Source organism: Mastigoproctus giganteus, chromosome 12 (genome assembly GCF_048544385.1).
Source record: "Mastigoproctus giganteus isolate SK-2022 chromosome 12, ASM4854438v1, whole genome shotgun sequence".
Taxonomy (NCBI): Eukaryota; Metazoa; Arthropoda; class Arachnida; order Uropygi; family Thelyphonidae; genus Mastigoproctus; species Mastigoproctus giganteus.
The window spans coordinates 31,273,629-31,288,078 of NC_143586.1; the positions used below are offsets into that span (position 1 = coordinate 31,273,629).

The following is a 14,450-nucleotide window of genomic DNA, read 5'->3' on the forward strand; positions in this document are numbered from 1 at the left end:
TACACCCTCAAAAAGCTGTGAAGGCCAAGACGTTACGTAATGATCCAACACTTAGAAACAGAACAAAATTAGATATTTCGAATATAACAATCTTACTAAATATACTGTTATCAGAGAGTTATTTCACCCATAAAAGAGATTTTAATCAACAAGTATATGGGGTACCAATGGGCTACTTATGGAAATGAGTAGTTATATAAGTATGGGGTACTTATGGAAATAAGTGGACATCTCTGAATTTTACCACCTGGAAATAGAAAACCACATCATTTCCAAGTACTCCTCCCCATCCCTTAAATTTTATGGAAGGTATATAGATGATTGTCTGCTTATAGGCAAACCAGACACAATAAATACCATCTTCCATGAGTTGAATAATGTAGATGATCGGCTACAATTCACAATTGAAAATGAAGAAAACAACAGGATCAACTTCCTAAATTTAACATTAACAAGGAATGTCATCAAAATAAACATAAAAATATACCACAAACCTACAAATAAGGGGAATTATTTACATTTTGATAGCTACAGCCCCCTCTCTCTCTCAAAAAAAATCAACCCTAATAGCCCAGTTCAACAATGCTTTCAGGTATTCATCTACAGAGGATGAACGCAAACAGGAGATCAAAACGCTTAACAGATTTTCCAACTGCGGTTACCCAAAATGGCTATAAACGGCACCTTAAATACTGGCAAGAAAAACCAAAATGAGAAGTGCCAAGAAAACAATGGATAGGGCTCCTATACATTGAAACATACCAACAACCATTGAAAAAAAATCTTCAAAGATTCCAGAGTAAATCTAGCCTTTGACAGCTCCAAGAAACTATGGACATACCTAAAAAGCTCAGCTATCAACAAAAAAAAAAAAAATAGATTTCAAATAGCAAACGAACTGGATTGTGATTGCATATATATAGGCAGCATGAGAACATCGCTACATACAAGAATCCAAAAACATAAAAGCAGTTTAAAAGTAGCTACAAATAACAAAGAAAAAACAGACCGAACAGAAAAAAATAATAGTTCCAAATTGGTAGCTCACCACTTAGACACAGGACATTACCCCTCCTTCAAAAATGCAATAATAATTGACAAACAAGACACAAAATTTAAGTTAGGAACCAGTGAGACACTAGCAATGAGATCAACAAACATACATAGACCAATAACAATCCCTGAAGAATGTGACCTAAAACAAATATCCCATAAGTTCAACTTTAACAACAGAACATAACACTTCCCCCCCCCTCCCAAATCCAGGACCTTTACTAACAGGGACGGGTAGTCACACACCCGGATTTCCGAGTGAAACCCCTTTCTTTTTTTTTTCCGCCAAAAAAAACATCTATAATTTCCAAATTCCCAAATTATAAGTGTAATACGGTGAGGTGGGAAATTTTTCCCCTCCACCCTACTTTGCCCTTTTTTGACTACTTAACCCCCCACCGCGCTTTTGAAATATGGCAATGGAATGTGCCCGGCTTATAAAAGACGGCCTCGACACATATTCACCCTCCTTTGAAGACAGTATTAACGAAAAGCCCCCATCAGGCTTCAGGACATCATCTCCTTTTATGCCTACAATTACTCCCCATGCAAGGATTTAGGACAAAAGCTGGCTTTTCCTCTGTCCTCCTTCCATATAATTGCAATTTTAACACCTTCTGAATTACACCTCACCCGGATGCAGCAGTATTCTTCTGCCTTAAAATAAAATACAGTGGTACCTTGGATTACGAGTAACTTGGTATGCGAGTGTTTTGCAAGACGAGCAAAAATTTTTAATAAATTTTAACTTGATAAACGAGCGAGGTCTTGCAATACGAGTACTGTACAGTCAGGCCTCGTATAACACGTGTTTACGCTACACGAATTCGATCATACACGATTTATAAATAGGGGAACGATATCTTATATAACACGAACCGAATTCGCTTATGCACAATTAGCCTTTGTGTTTACAAGAAATGGCAGTCGAACGCAGAATCACCCCAACCGAACGCAACCCGATAGGAATGAAGAGAAGATTTTGAAAATGTATTTATGGTTTTTTATATCAGTGAAGGGGAAACACATTTCACCATAATAACGTAAAAACCAACACAATTCCAGCTATCGGTATAATCGCAAAAGCAATTAGATCGAGTTTACTACCAGTTTATAACAGATTCACTCGCAGAACGCAACTGGAAATTGTTTTTATTGTTTTATGGTAGTAACCCCTAGAAATGTGCTTTAGTAAAATGTGAGGTGTTAATAGAGTTGTCTCTGCCTTTACGGTGTTGTTTATTCAGTTGCTACACGCGCGCAGCTTTGTTTATGTGTATCAAGCCTGCCTCCTCGTTTTGTAATTGTGCTTTATTCCCTAAAAATGAGTAAAATAATTAAAAGGTGTGAAAAGGAAGCATCCTGGCGAAGACACTGCAGATTCAGAGAGAGAAAAAAAAAAAAAAAGCAATATCGATAAACAGAGGCGGACTGGGTCAAAAATTCTTACCCGGGAAAATTTATAGTGGCCTCATACTACGGTTTATGGCCAAAATCACACCGGCCTCCGGCCCACCGGGCTACACACGTGCAGCTTTGTTTATGTGTATCAAGCGTGCCTCCTCGTTTTGTAATAGTGCGAGCGATGAATCTGATTTCCGTGAAATCCTCAAAAGGAGGCAAAAGCAAGTGTCATTGGAAAGATTCCTTGTTAAAGTCGCACAAAAAGAAAAAATCAACAGATAGCAGTGATTCCGTTAGAGACAGTGAAAGTCGTCCTACCCAATAATTAATAAATTCGATTGCTTTATATATATTAAATTTAAATATTAAAAATATAAAAAGGTATGTATTTTGAATTAATCATTTTTACAGTATATGAATATTTTTGAGTTTTGGAACAAATCATCTGGGTTTCCATTATTTCTTATGGGGAAATTCGCTTTGATATACGAGTGCTTTGGATTACGAGCACGTTTCCGGAACGAATTATGCTCGCAAACCAAGGTACCACTGTATATAATATTCCTAAAATTTAATATTCCTTTAAAATTTCCAAAAATAGCCTATACTACCCTTTTCAAAAAATCCACAAAGTTTATTTTAAATCCATAATGAGATCACAGATCCTCTACAAGGAAAAATTTACAATAAATTATTACCATTTGTCTGATTTTACGAAAATTAGCGGGTCTCGACTATTCAAGTTGTCAGTCCAACTGTCTAATAAAGTTGAGACTTTAGGACCTCCACATTTTTTCACACACAGAAGGTATAGATACATTTTTGTAGGGCAATTATTTCCAAATCCAAATGGGGTGGTCATGGCTCGCTTTCAGCTTATTCATATACTGAGCTGTTTTAGTGTGAACCATACTCTTTATATATCACACCAAAAGGTGAATGTATGCCCTATTTTTTACATATCACACACCAACACACCCTACTCGTTAGACATTATATGCCTTCAGGCAAGATTACAACCAATTCTCATATATATTATATACTATCAGCGTGAGAGTAGTGCTTATTATATACTATAAGTGTCAGTATCTGTTTCGGAACAACTAGAATCTTAACACATAAATAAGTAATGCATGATTTTTCCTCTTCACTCTAAGAAAACTGAAAACTACAAACATTAGTAAATTTAGAATATTTATTTGTAAAGTATGATTCTTTTTTAGGCACCGTGTAGACTTCAAAGTAGTTAATGTATTCAAAAAGAAAATTGCTTACCTGTGTTGATATATATACATAATTGGAACACCAGGAATCTTTCTAATCCTCCTCTTCAGATCTTTATCACATGTGGCAACAATATAACATTTATGCTGCAATGTAAAATTTTCTTTTTTTTTAATCATCGAATATATTCACTCGGTTAAAAATTTCAGTTAATTTTAAGTTAAAATAAATTAAAAATTAAGATTTTCACTGGTTATAAGAAAAATGAACATCAAACAAAGTGAGAATTCACTAGTTTTATATATATTAAGCAATCAGTGGCTGAATCATACTAAGAGATGTGTTTCAGTAATTTTATCAATTAGTGTATAAGCTGAACAAATCTATTAATTTACTTATCTGCCAAATTACAGTGGGACTTTCTAATTGAGAAATGTTTTACTATATTGTGGCTTAGTACAGTAATTCTCATTTAATACTTTTTCACTGGCAATTTGGTAGTTTCCCCCAATAGGAAATATCACAGAGCAAAATGTACCTGTTACTGCAATTTTTGATACATTTACTATAACTAAATATGGATTAATACCAAAAACAGTTTGGTCCCAGTGAATCCCACAAAAGGGATATATTACTGGTACTCAGATGTGATATATATTAAAATGTCAAGCCTATATTGTCAAAAAAGAAGACTGGTCCTTCAAGTTTGTAAGCTACTTTCAGTAGGTTACAAATCTGAAGTAATGCGATAACACTATAAGGAAAATTAACATCAATACTCAATGAGAATTCAACGGTTTTATATATAAGTATTATATAATCAATGGTTCTGAATAAAAGGTACAAAGTGTTTTTCAAATATCTACTGTACATAACATTTCTAGAATTTTATTTCCATTTTCTCATATTTAATTTACTCTGTTTTAGAACAGAGTCTAAACAGATCACTTTAAAAGATTAATAAAGTCAATAAGTCAAGATTTAGTTTTATATCTCTGTCATTCACTTATAATATAAAGAAAGGAACAGAATACCTGGGTAACCCTTTGTACAATACAGTCATCAGCATAGGTTCCTTTGTGAAGGCATGGAATTCTTTCAAATCGAGGATCTTTAACTATTCTAAAAATAATAATAGCAGAAATAAAAATTCTAAGATATGTATACATATATATATAATTGCAACAAATGTTGAACCAACAGTTCGAGAAATAGAGCAATGACATAAATGAAGAATGATAATGCGTAAAGTAAATTTAAACTTAACAGAACTGATTGTCATCATATAAATGGCTAAAAATTAGATCAGGCTGTGACATTACAGAATATAGAAAATGTAGAAATATGAAAACAGGCTAGTGAACACCGAGAGAAAAAGTATGTATGAGGGGGGTATCAAAAAGTTTGTACCCTGACCTAGATAAAATATCAGTAGGAAGATGCCGTTTTTAATATAAGTTGTCTACATATTCAATAACTAACATGTGAAATTCCCATAGGTGATTGTACACTAGAGGTGGAGCCCGGAATCTGGGTTGGCAAAGTGGAGTATCGAGCAGTAATCAAGTTCCTGCATTTGCAGGGCAAGAAAGCTCGGGAAATTGACAAAGAAATAAAAGCTGTGTATAGGCAGAATTGTCCATCCTATGACACTGTAAAAATAGGAAATGGAAGTTCCAGTGCAGTCTTACAAGTGTCTTTGATGAGCCAAAAGAAGGCCATCAACATCCACAGACAGTTGCAAAGGTTGAGCAGCTGGTGCTGAGTGACAGAAGTGTGACAATTCATTTCATCGCAAATGCAGTGGGAATTAGTTATGGGTCTGCCCACAGCACTTTACATGGCCATCTGCACAGGTCTAAGATCTCTGCATGATGGATTCCAAGATTACTGATATGTTTGCAGAAGCAATGTCGAATGCAATGTTCTAACTAACTGTTGGATTTATGTAATGCAGATGTTGAGAACTATTTTGATCGGTTGGTGACAAATGATGAATGCTGGGTGTACAATGAAGAAACCATTGCATGGACGCTGCTTTGATTCATCTCAGGAAGTCATCAATGAAGTGGAATCGTGGTTTCAGGCAAAAAGTGCAGACTTCTATGATCAAGGCATTAAACAACTGATCCATAGATGGCAGAAATGTGTTACTATACATGGAGAGTACATAGAAAAGGTTTAAAGTTCCTGTGAAGTTTTGCTTTTCTACTGCTATTATTTCTAGGTAACAGTACAAACTTTTTGATCCCCCTCGTATAACTAATAAACAAAAGAGAAGACTCAAAAATAAACAAATAAGTATCAAATGTTACTAAAATTATTATAGCTAGTTATCATATAAGGATACATTGAATGGTACATTAATAAGGGCTAACCCCCTTCAATACATTGAAATATTAATTGGCAAGAGGTATCGGTTTCTGATTGCTACTGTCAGTAATAGGACTTAAAAATATGCCAAAAAGCCTGAGTTAGGAGAATATAATTAAAAAGGTAATAATTTTTCAAAATTTAAAAGCATACTGGCAGAATAACAGCACTAACCCAACAGATAGATGAAGGGGTGGAGGGCTAACAGAGGATAAGAAATAAGTAAAATATATGCCAAGGCAAAGTGAGGGAAGAAATGAGATAGAAACAGTACCCCAACCCCCCTCGAATTCATGGGGCATAAAACTTTAGAATATGATAGCATACAGACATACTGGGAGCATAACTGCTCAACCCATGAAGTGGGGTCCTGGTATTTCAGTAAGGCATAGAGCAATACTTGAAAATGCAAAGAATCAATTAAGACCAACTAATGGTAAAATATAGAAAATTTTTAAGTAAAAAGAAAAATGAGATATGAAAACATTAAACATAAGAAAGCAAAAATAAGCATCTATTTTTTTTTATAGATGCATCTATAAAATGCAAACATCATACAATTTTTATATGAAGAACTTTAGGTATATTATTGTATAAGTATATACAGTAGAATCCGGATAAGAGGTTTTCCAAGGAACTAGAGGTTTAGAGCTTCTTACGTGGGAAAACTTCTTAGAAGGGAAAATGATCTAAGGGTATGAAATATTAACTACACAAATAAAAATGAAAAGATAAACATACATAAGTTAAAGATCATTTTTAAGTACTATTTCAAAGTAGTATATAAATATTTTACTCTGCCTATGGGAAACATTTTTAAACTGGGGATTTCTAATTGCTTAACATTCTGTTCATTAAACTCATTACCAAGTTGGAAGGATGAGCTCCTTTGGAGTTTCAACATAGTTTAAAAGGTCACAATTACAATAAGACAGAGCAACAATCCACTAAGTAATTCAGAACTGTTCATAACCATCAGAACTTAACGGCAAATGCTTCACTGTGCTTCTTGGGGTCGAAACTATCCAATTATGGATATCGATGAAGACAATTGCATATGTCACTTCCATTACATCAAAATTTTTATACTAAAAAGGTTTTAAGGCTGAAAGCATCAGACTACGAAAAATTGACTAATCGAACAAGTTAGTGGGTAGCAACATTTTAGTTCGTAGTAAATCACCGAAGTAGGTGGCATCGTTTTTGTGATATCTCATATTGTATTGCCTTCACCACGAGTTTTTTGTAAATTAGCATTAGCAAGGGCACATGATGCAAGAAAGCAAGCTTATATAGCATCAACCAAAAAAAAAAAAAAAAAAAAACACACACCCCCTTCTCATTTCACCCATTCACTCGCTCCAAATGTTTGTCCAGTTCTGCTTGGAATTTGTTTAAGCTATCAACTTCTATGACAGATGAAAGTTTGTTCCAGCAATCAACCACCCGCTGGCCAAAGGCAAATTTCTGCACATCTATCCTACAACTGTCTTTCCTCAATTTGAATTTATGCCCTCTCAGGCGATTATTCTGAGCAAGAGGAAGAATCCCATCAGCATTGAGCATGCTCAAACCATTCAAGGCTTTATACACCTCAATCAGATTATCTCGTAGGTGCCTAGCCTCCAGACACTGTAATTTGCAAAACTTAAGCCTTTCTTCATAAGACCACCCGTTCCATTCACTAATCTTGTTGCCCTTCTCTGTACCCATTCCAGCAGCTATACATCTTTCTTAAAATGAGGCCTCCAGACCTGTGTACAGTACTGAAGGTGTGGCCTGACCACTGCCTCATACAAGGGGATAATCACCTCCTTATCCCTGCTAGAAAAATTCCTGTATATCATTTTAGTTTGTAGAAAATCACCGAAGTAGGTGGCATTGTTTTTGTGATATCTCTTATTGTATTGCCTTCACCATGAGTTGCCCTGATATTGAACTGCCTTGAATAAACAATGCTTCGACAATGGATTCTCGAATAGGCAACACTTCACCAATAGCTTCTCGGCGGATACCATCACCCACCACCCCTGGGTGTTGATATCCGCTGAGAATTAGAAACACTAGCCTTCTCCATTGGCAAAGAGTTGCTTATTGGAAGTAGTGCAATATCAGGGCAACTCATTGTGAAGTCATTCATGTAAAAAACAATGCTATTTTTAATATGTTTAATATTAAAAATAAAGACTTTCTATATTTAAAAAATGTATTAAGGGGAAAACATCATTATAATAATACACCATGTATTCTTTATCATGAACTTTTTATGCAGGAAACAATACGTTACAACATAAAGAGTTGAAATTGGAACTTAAGAAACCAAACCTAGTACAGGGGAAAACTTCTTATGCGGGAATTCCTTATCTGGGTTCTACTGTATATATATAAATATATATATGTGTTATTAATTGGTTCATTTGCTTTAATTCCTGTTCTGGCCTGATCAGTATACTTTATTTTGCTTTTATTTTTTATTGTTAAATTATTTTTTTTCTACATATAAAAAATATGGCTATTATTATTAAGCTTAGAATTCTTATATTTTGGCATTACATTATTTTTAGCAATATTCTTTTATATTGTAGGTAAAACTTTTCTTATTATTTGCATATCTGAGTTATATATTGTCTATTATCTATACATAGGCAAGACTTTTCTTTTGTTTTCAGAATAAGTGCTAGGCTTGGGCTGTTTTTTTTCCCTCCTTTCTCTCTCTCTCAATATAATTCTACATATTATTGGGTATATTTTACTCTTAATTCTTATATAATTTTATTATGGGGCTTAACTGATTTAATAAATATAATGTTTTCATTTCTCAGTTTTCTTTTTGCTTAAAAGTCTATAACATACCTTGGTTATTGGTGTTGACTACCCTATCTATCTTTGTATCATCAGATATCGAGGGTGTAATACCTTCTTCAATGCCATTAATGAATATTATAAATAATAAAGCACCAGGTATTGAATCAACCCTCCTCCCTGTTTTTTTTTACAGATGATACTAAAAAAGCTTGCTTCATTGAGTCACTTAGTCAATACTAATATTACAATAGTAATGCTAACCCCACTTGTGACACACTTAAAATCAGAGCAATAACTATTATCAAAATCTCTTGCCATTTAACTATCTTTTTATCAACTGTAATGACTTCTCACTAAGAGCATACTGCCCCAATTTATACAAAAAATATTCATGTGAAACTATATCAAAGGCCTTAAAAGATTCTACAAGTTTGCCAAAATAAAAGTGAAACCAATGATGTACAAATGTTTCGTTAGATATCAAAATAAAAAATTAATCTTTGAATCCAGTTCGCCTAAGATAACTTCAAACACTTTATCAGAATGGTTAAATGTGATTTATATTTAATGAAACCATGTGGTGTTTCCACAATGATTTCAGTTGATTCTGTAATATCCTTAACCACAGCTGCCATAATTTTCTGTGACACCAAAGTGAAACTCACAAGTCTGTAGTAATCCATTTCACCACTGAAATTACCAATGAAACTTGGCGAAAAGCTTGCACATCTCCAGTCGTGGAGATTTTTCTCAAGTCCAGGAAAGCTCCCATTATGAGAGCTAAGAATATGGCAATATAAAAAGATAAATTCATTCAATCTGGCAACAATAAAAATGATAAATTCAATTAAGCTGGCAAAAAAAATAAGATAAATCCAATCAAACTGGCATAGATCAAAAACTTAATTCACAATAACTGTTACGTTGATTGCCAGTACAATTAAAATCATGTTACTTCTGCTAATATATAAGAATTTATTTAAATTTTTTTTTTTTTTTTCATTTTTTATATAATAATTATGCCATTATATCAAAAATTAAACAATAATGGTGACTCACAAATACCTATTCATTTAAGCTTTCAAAAGTAATATGGTAATTTCAATGTGCACTCATCTCAATATTCTAAGAGAACACTTACTTTAAAGCCACTCGATATTTACTACCTAGCTTCTCAAGTTCACCAAGAACACAATCCGTAACATATGGAATACCTTCAAAGAAAAAGAATAGCATATATTTCTCTTAACAGTTTGCTAGCAATTATATCTTTTGTAATTCATAAGATAAAAAACAGTAACCTGTGTTGTGTGTGCGCGCGTGTGTGTGGTCGGTCGGGAGGAAGCATGCACATGTGTGGTTAAACAGTTTTGAGAATAATAGTGTAATTGCTACCTCTTCTTCCCTGCAAACTTCAATGCATTTTTAATTGCTTAATCTGTAAGCAATTAAAGTTACCGAGAACTCTTCTTTTTTTTTTTTTCCCCCAGACTAGTCTTGCACAATGTCTCCACAGCTATTTTCAAGTCCTTGTCATCCTTAAAAATGAATTCTTCACAGGCAATCCATACGGTTGCTAAACAAAAAAAAAAATAGTTACAAAACCAGAAAAAATCTATGATGATGATGGTTTAATTGTTAAAACCCACTCCTAAATTTTAGCCATGTAATGCAAGCTTTGTGAACAGGAGAGTTCTCATAAAGTGACAAGCCACCACAAGTCTACTTTTCTCTTTCTTTCTTCTGAATTGCAGCTTTTAATTCCAGCATCAGATTTGTGATTGATATTTGATTGATATTTTAGGTAGTAAATAATCCCTTTAAACCAAAGAGTTCAAATTCCAATTATTATTTTAAGCACCAGGTAATTTTTACTCAAATCTGTACCATGTATTTGTATCTGTATTATTTGTTTGTAGAAGTAGGTGTTTATGAACCAATTTGCATGTTGTGCAGGTCCAGAATAACCCATGGTGAACCCTACTTCCTCTGCCTAAAATCAGCTAATTACAGCCTCATCAGAAGAGGACTTTAGAAATTCCTCCAATCAAAGGAAATCAAATCCAGACCCATCCAAGAGAGTTGCAGATAGTAATGTTTCGTGCTGACTAATCATGATACATTATGCATCATACTTACCATGGAGGACATTCCTTTAAGTCAGAGAAAACTGGGGGCAATAATGTTCTTTTCTTTTTTTAAGGGGGGCAAGCCATGTTGGTCACTTGGATATACACAATATGACCAGAAGTACTTGAACAAATGCACACAAGCAGCTGAAAAAGCAAACCTACTGCTACTGTACTCACAGTACTATATCACATGATGAATGCATATTAACAGGAAGTAGTATACATTTCTTAATAAATATGCAGTCACTGTTTAAAAATGGGCAGTTTTTCAGAAATGTCGATAGAGACTTCTATACAAAGGAATACCATAAAACAGCATTTTTCTTGTTTCTTTCATTAGAGTAGTATTTTTTTTTTTTTTTATTATCATAGCAGATTATGATAATGCTCCATGATTTCAAGATTTGAACTTACTTTTCTTTAAAAGCATTCCCACAAATGTCTCCATTCAGTGAAAGGGCTTTTGAATCAGTAATCTTATTCAAATTTAATGCAATATAAAATCACACATTTTAGATGGTATTAAAATTGAATTTCACATTTAATGCATGAAAAATAAAGTTAAACATTAAAAGCAAAAACTAGTTTATTAATACAAGAAAAAGAACAATACATTATATAAATAATTAATTAATGACAGCTTGTTTCTAATGTACTTCATGTCTAGACAACTAAAATTTTATTTTGGTCATAGAATTATAATTACAGTAATGACCACTCTTATACCACGTGAATATTAAGATAGTTTATTCAGTTAATAACTAAATTCCTATACATTAAGGTGACATTTCAGGAACCTTGCTGGTACCCATTATCAGACCATATACTGGCTGGTAAAGGGCATGAAAACAAATTGATATTATATATTTGTGGACTAAATTATAAAATTTCATATATAGCTTTTACTTATACTTTATATTATACATTATTATTAATTTATAATACAGGTAAGAATTATCTATACAAATGGGAAGAAAAAAGTACCAGGTTAAATTTTTTTACAATTAAAGTTACAATTAAACATATAATTAAGGTTAACCAAAAATACCTGTTGTCAGCCCCTTGTCTCAATCAAATGTCTCACTCAATGCTGTGCTTTCTGGAAAGAGGTGCTGTCAACAATTTATTTAAATGAGAGTATTTCAATTATTTGTCCAACAGTAGTGTGCCAGGTAGGTTATTCTGGATCCAGTGATTCTTTTTGAATTATAGTCTTGAGGTGGATGGCCTGGCCTCATTCTCAGACCTTTGGGGATAGTTTGGCTGGCTAGTTCCAGAGGGGGTTGGTAAATTGGCTGTTCTGTTTTTTGGGTTTTTTTGGGGTCTTCTACTATCTTTTTAACTACTTTTTTTCCTACTGTTTTCTTTCTGTTAATAAACCTACAGAATTATAGATAAAAAGTGTACAAGAAGCCTTCAGATAGAGGGATCATCCTTAAATACAAATTTTGCCACCTTCATTCAACAAAAATGCTTCATCCAAGTACTAAAATGCTTCATCCAAGAGCACACTGAATCTGCAAGAAAGAATACCTCCAAAAAAAATTAAGAAGATATAACCAATTTAGTTTTAAACAATGGATTCCCTCTACACACTGTACAGAAAATAATAGCTGACAGATCTAAGACCTTCAAACAACCCAGCAATATCAAGAAACCAACAATCTGCTACCATACATACCCGGCATTGGTATGTATGGTAGTATGTATGGTTCAGCCTCTGTAAAACAGATTCTAAAACATCAATCCAACAGCCCCAACAATCCCAGAGGCCCTATTTATCATATAGACTTTGGGTGTGGAGGCAGCACATACATAGGAGAGTCATACAGAAGACTCAATTCCAGAATAGAGGAACCCAAAAAAGATGTACAATACACAAGAACAGAAAAATCTGACACCACCTTACATGCATTCCAATGTGGGATATATGGCAATTCAACAATACCAGAGTTCTTTCCTCCGACCAACAATACAACAGGAGAAAATCCAAGAAAGTATTCTACATAAAACTGTATGAAGGTATATGTTAACAGAAAACAAGAAATTGAATTTAATACACAATACTTCAACTTATTTAAAAAGACAGTAGAAGAAGACCTCAAAAAACAGGAAAGAAATATCCAAGAAACAGAACAGCCAATTTACCAACCCCCCTCCGGAAATTAGCCAGCCAAACAACCCCAAAGATCTGAGAACGAGGCTATAATCCAACAAGAATCACTGGACCCAGAATAACCTACCTAGCACTCTACTATCGGACAACTGATTGAAATACTCTAATTTAAATAAATTGTTGACAGCACCTCTTTCCAGAAAGCACAGCAGTGATGAGACATTCGATTGAGACATGAAGCTGTCAACAGATAAGGCTATGTTATAATTCTGGTTAACCATAATTATATGCTTAATTGTAAATTTAATTGTAAAAAATTTGAACCTGATACCTTTTACTTCCCATTTGTATAGATAATTCTTACCTGTATTATAAATTAATAATAATGTATAATATAAAGTATAACAAGTAACAGTTATATATGAAGTTTTGTAATTTAGCCCACAAATCAGTAATATCAATTTGTTTTTTTGCCCTTTAACAGCAGCCAATATATGGTCTGATGATGAGTACCAGCCAGGTACCCGAAACATAATCATAATGTATAGGAATTTAGTTATTAACTGGATAAACTACCTTAACATTCATGTGGTATAAGAGTGATCACCATTATAAGTATAATTCTATGGAAGATTGCCATAATGTACTTCCCCAACTATATTTATTTTGGTCAATTATTTTATTGACTAAAATTTTATTTCAATCAAAAATCATTGAAATCCATACAAGAAAAGCAAGCTTTCTTTAAAATCAATCAACACACAATTTTTGAAACTCTTCCAAAGAAAGCAGAAAAAGTTAGCAGCATACTGATGGAGCCAAAACTGACTGCCTCGAAAAGTGTCAAATGTTACTGTGCAAATTATTAGTCTTGTCTTTTCACCAGAGACTACACTAATACAGAACAAGGAACTATATTTTTAAATGACGTTACCCAAATGCCCTTGCTGTTTCTAAATAAAGTATAGTATAAAATCTAGCATTATTTATTTTCCAACCTGATAATAAAATATTGTATTTAAAAGAAATATGAAATTTTAAATATGCAGTTTTAATAAACTATAGAAATATGACAAAACTTACATTTAGCATAGAGGCAATCCATCATGGACTGTATAACATCTAATTTATTCTTTATAGAAAAATTTATAAAATTAGTGTCCATTAGCACATGAAATGGTGGTCCCAGCTGTGTATTATACTTAAAGAAAAGTGCTGAAGAATACTGCGGCCTACAATGAAGAAGAAAAAATTAGTCATTTCCTTGTAATAGGCTAAAATATATAGTTAATTATTACTGTCATTATTATTATTATTATTAAATTAATGTTTTGCTAAACAAA

At 33.3% G+C, this 14,450-nt stretch overlaps 1 protein-coding gene across 2 annotated transcripts in view; it reads right to left on the minus strand.

The window, feature by feature from the left end:
* The window catches only part of LOC150076851 (rRNA-processing protein FCF1 homolog), a 38,637-nt gene that overhangs the window by 7,820 nt on the left and 16,367 nt on the right, over window positions 1–14,450 (minus strand). For both annotated transcript variants that reach the window (XM_090386241.1, XM_090386242.1), the window contains exons 4-7: window positions 14,191–14,339; window positions 10,001–10,073; window positions 4,716–4,803; window positions 3,733–3,827 (exon numbers count right to left, since the gene is read on the minus strand). In XM_090386241.1, coding sequence (XP_090242367.1) covers window positions 3,733–3,827; window positions 4,716–4,803; window positions 10,001–10,073; window positions 14,191–14,339 — 405 coding nt within the window. The remainder of the gene's footprint in view (window positions 1–3,732; window positions 3,828–4,715; window positions 4,804–10,000; window positions 10,074–14,190; window positions 14,340–14,450) is intronic.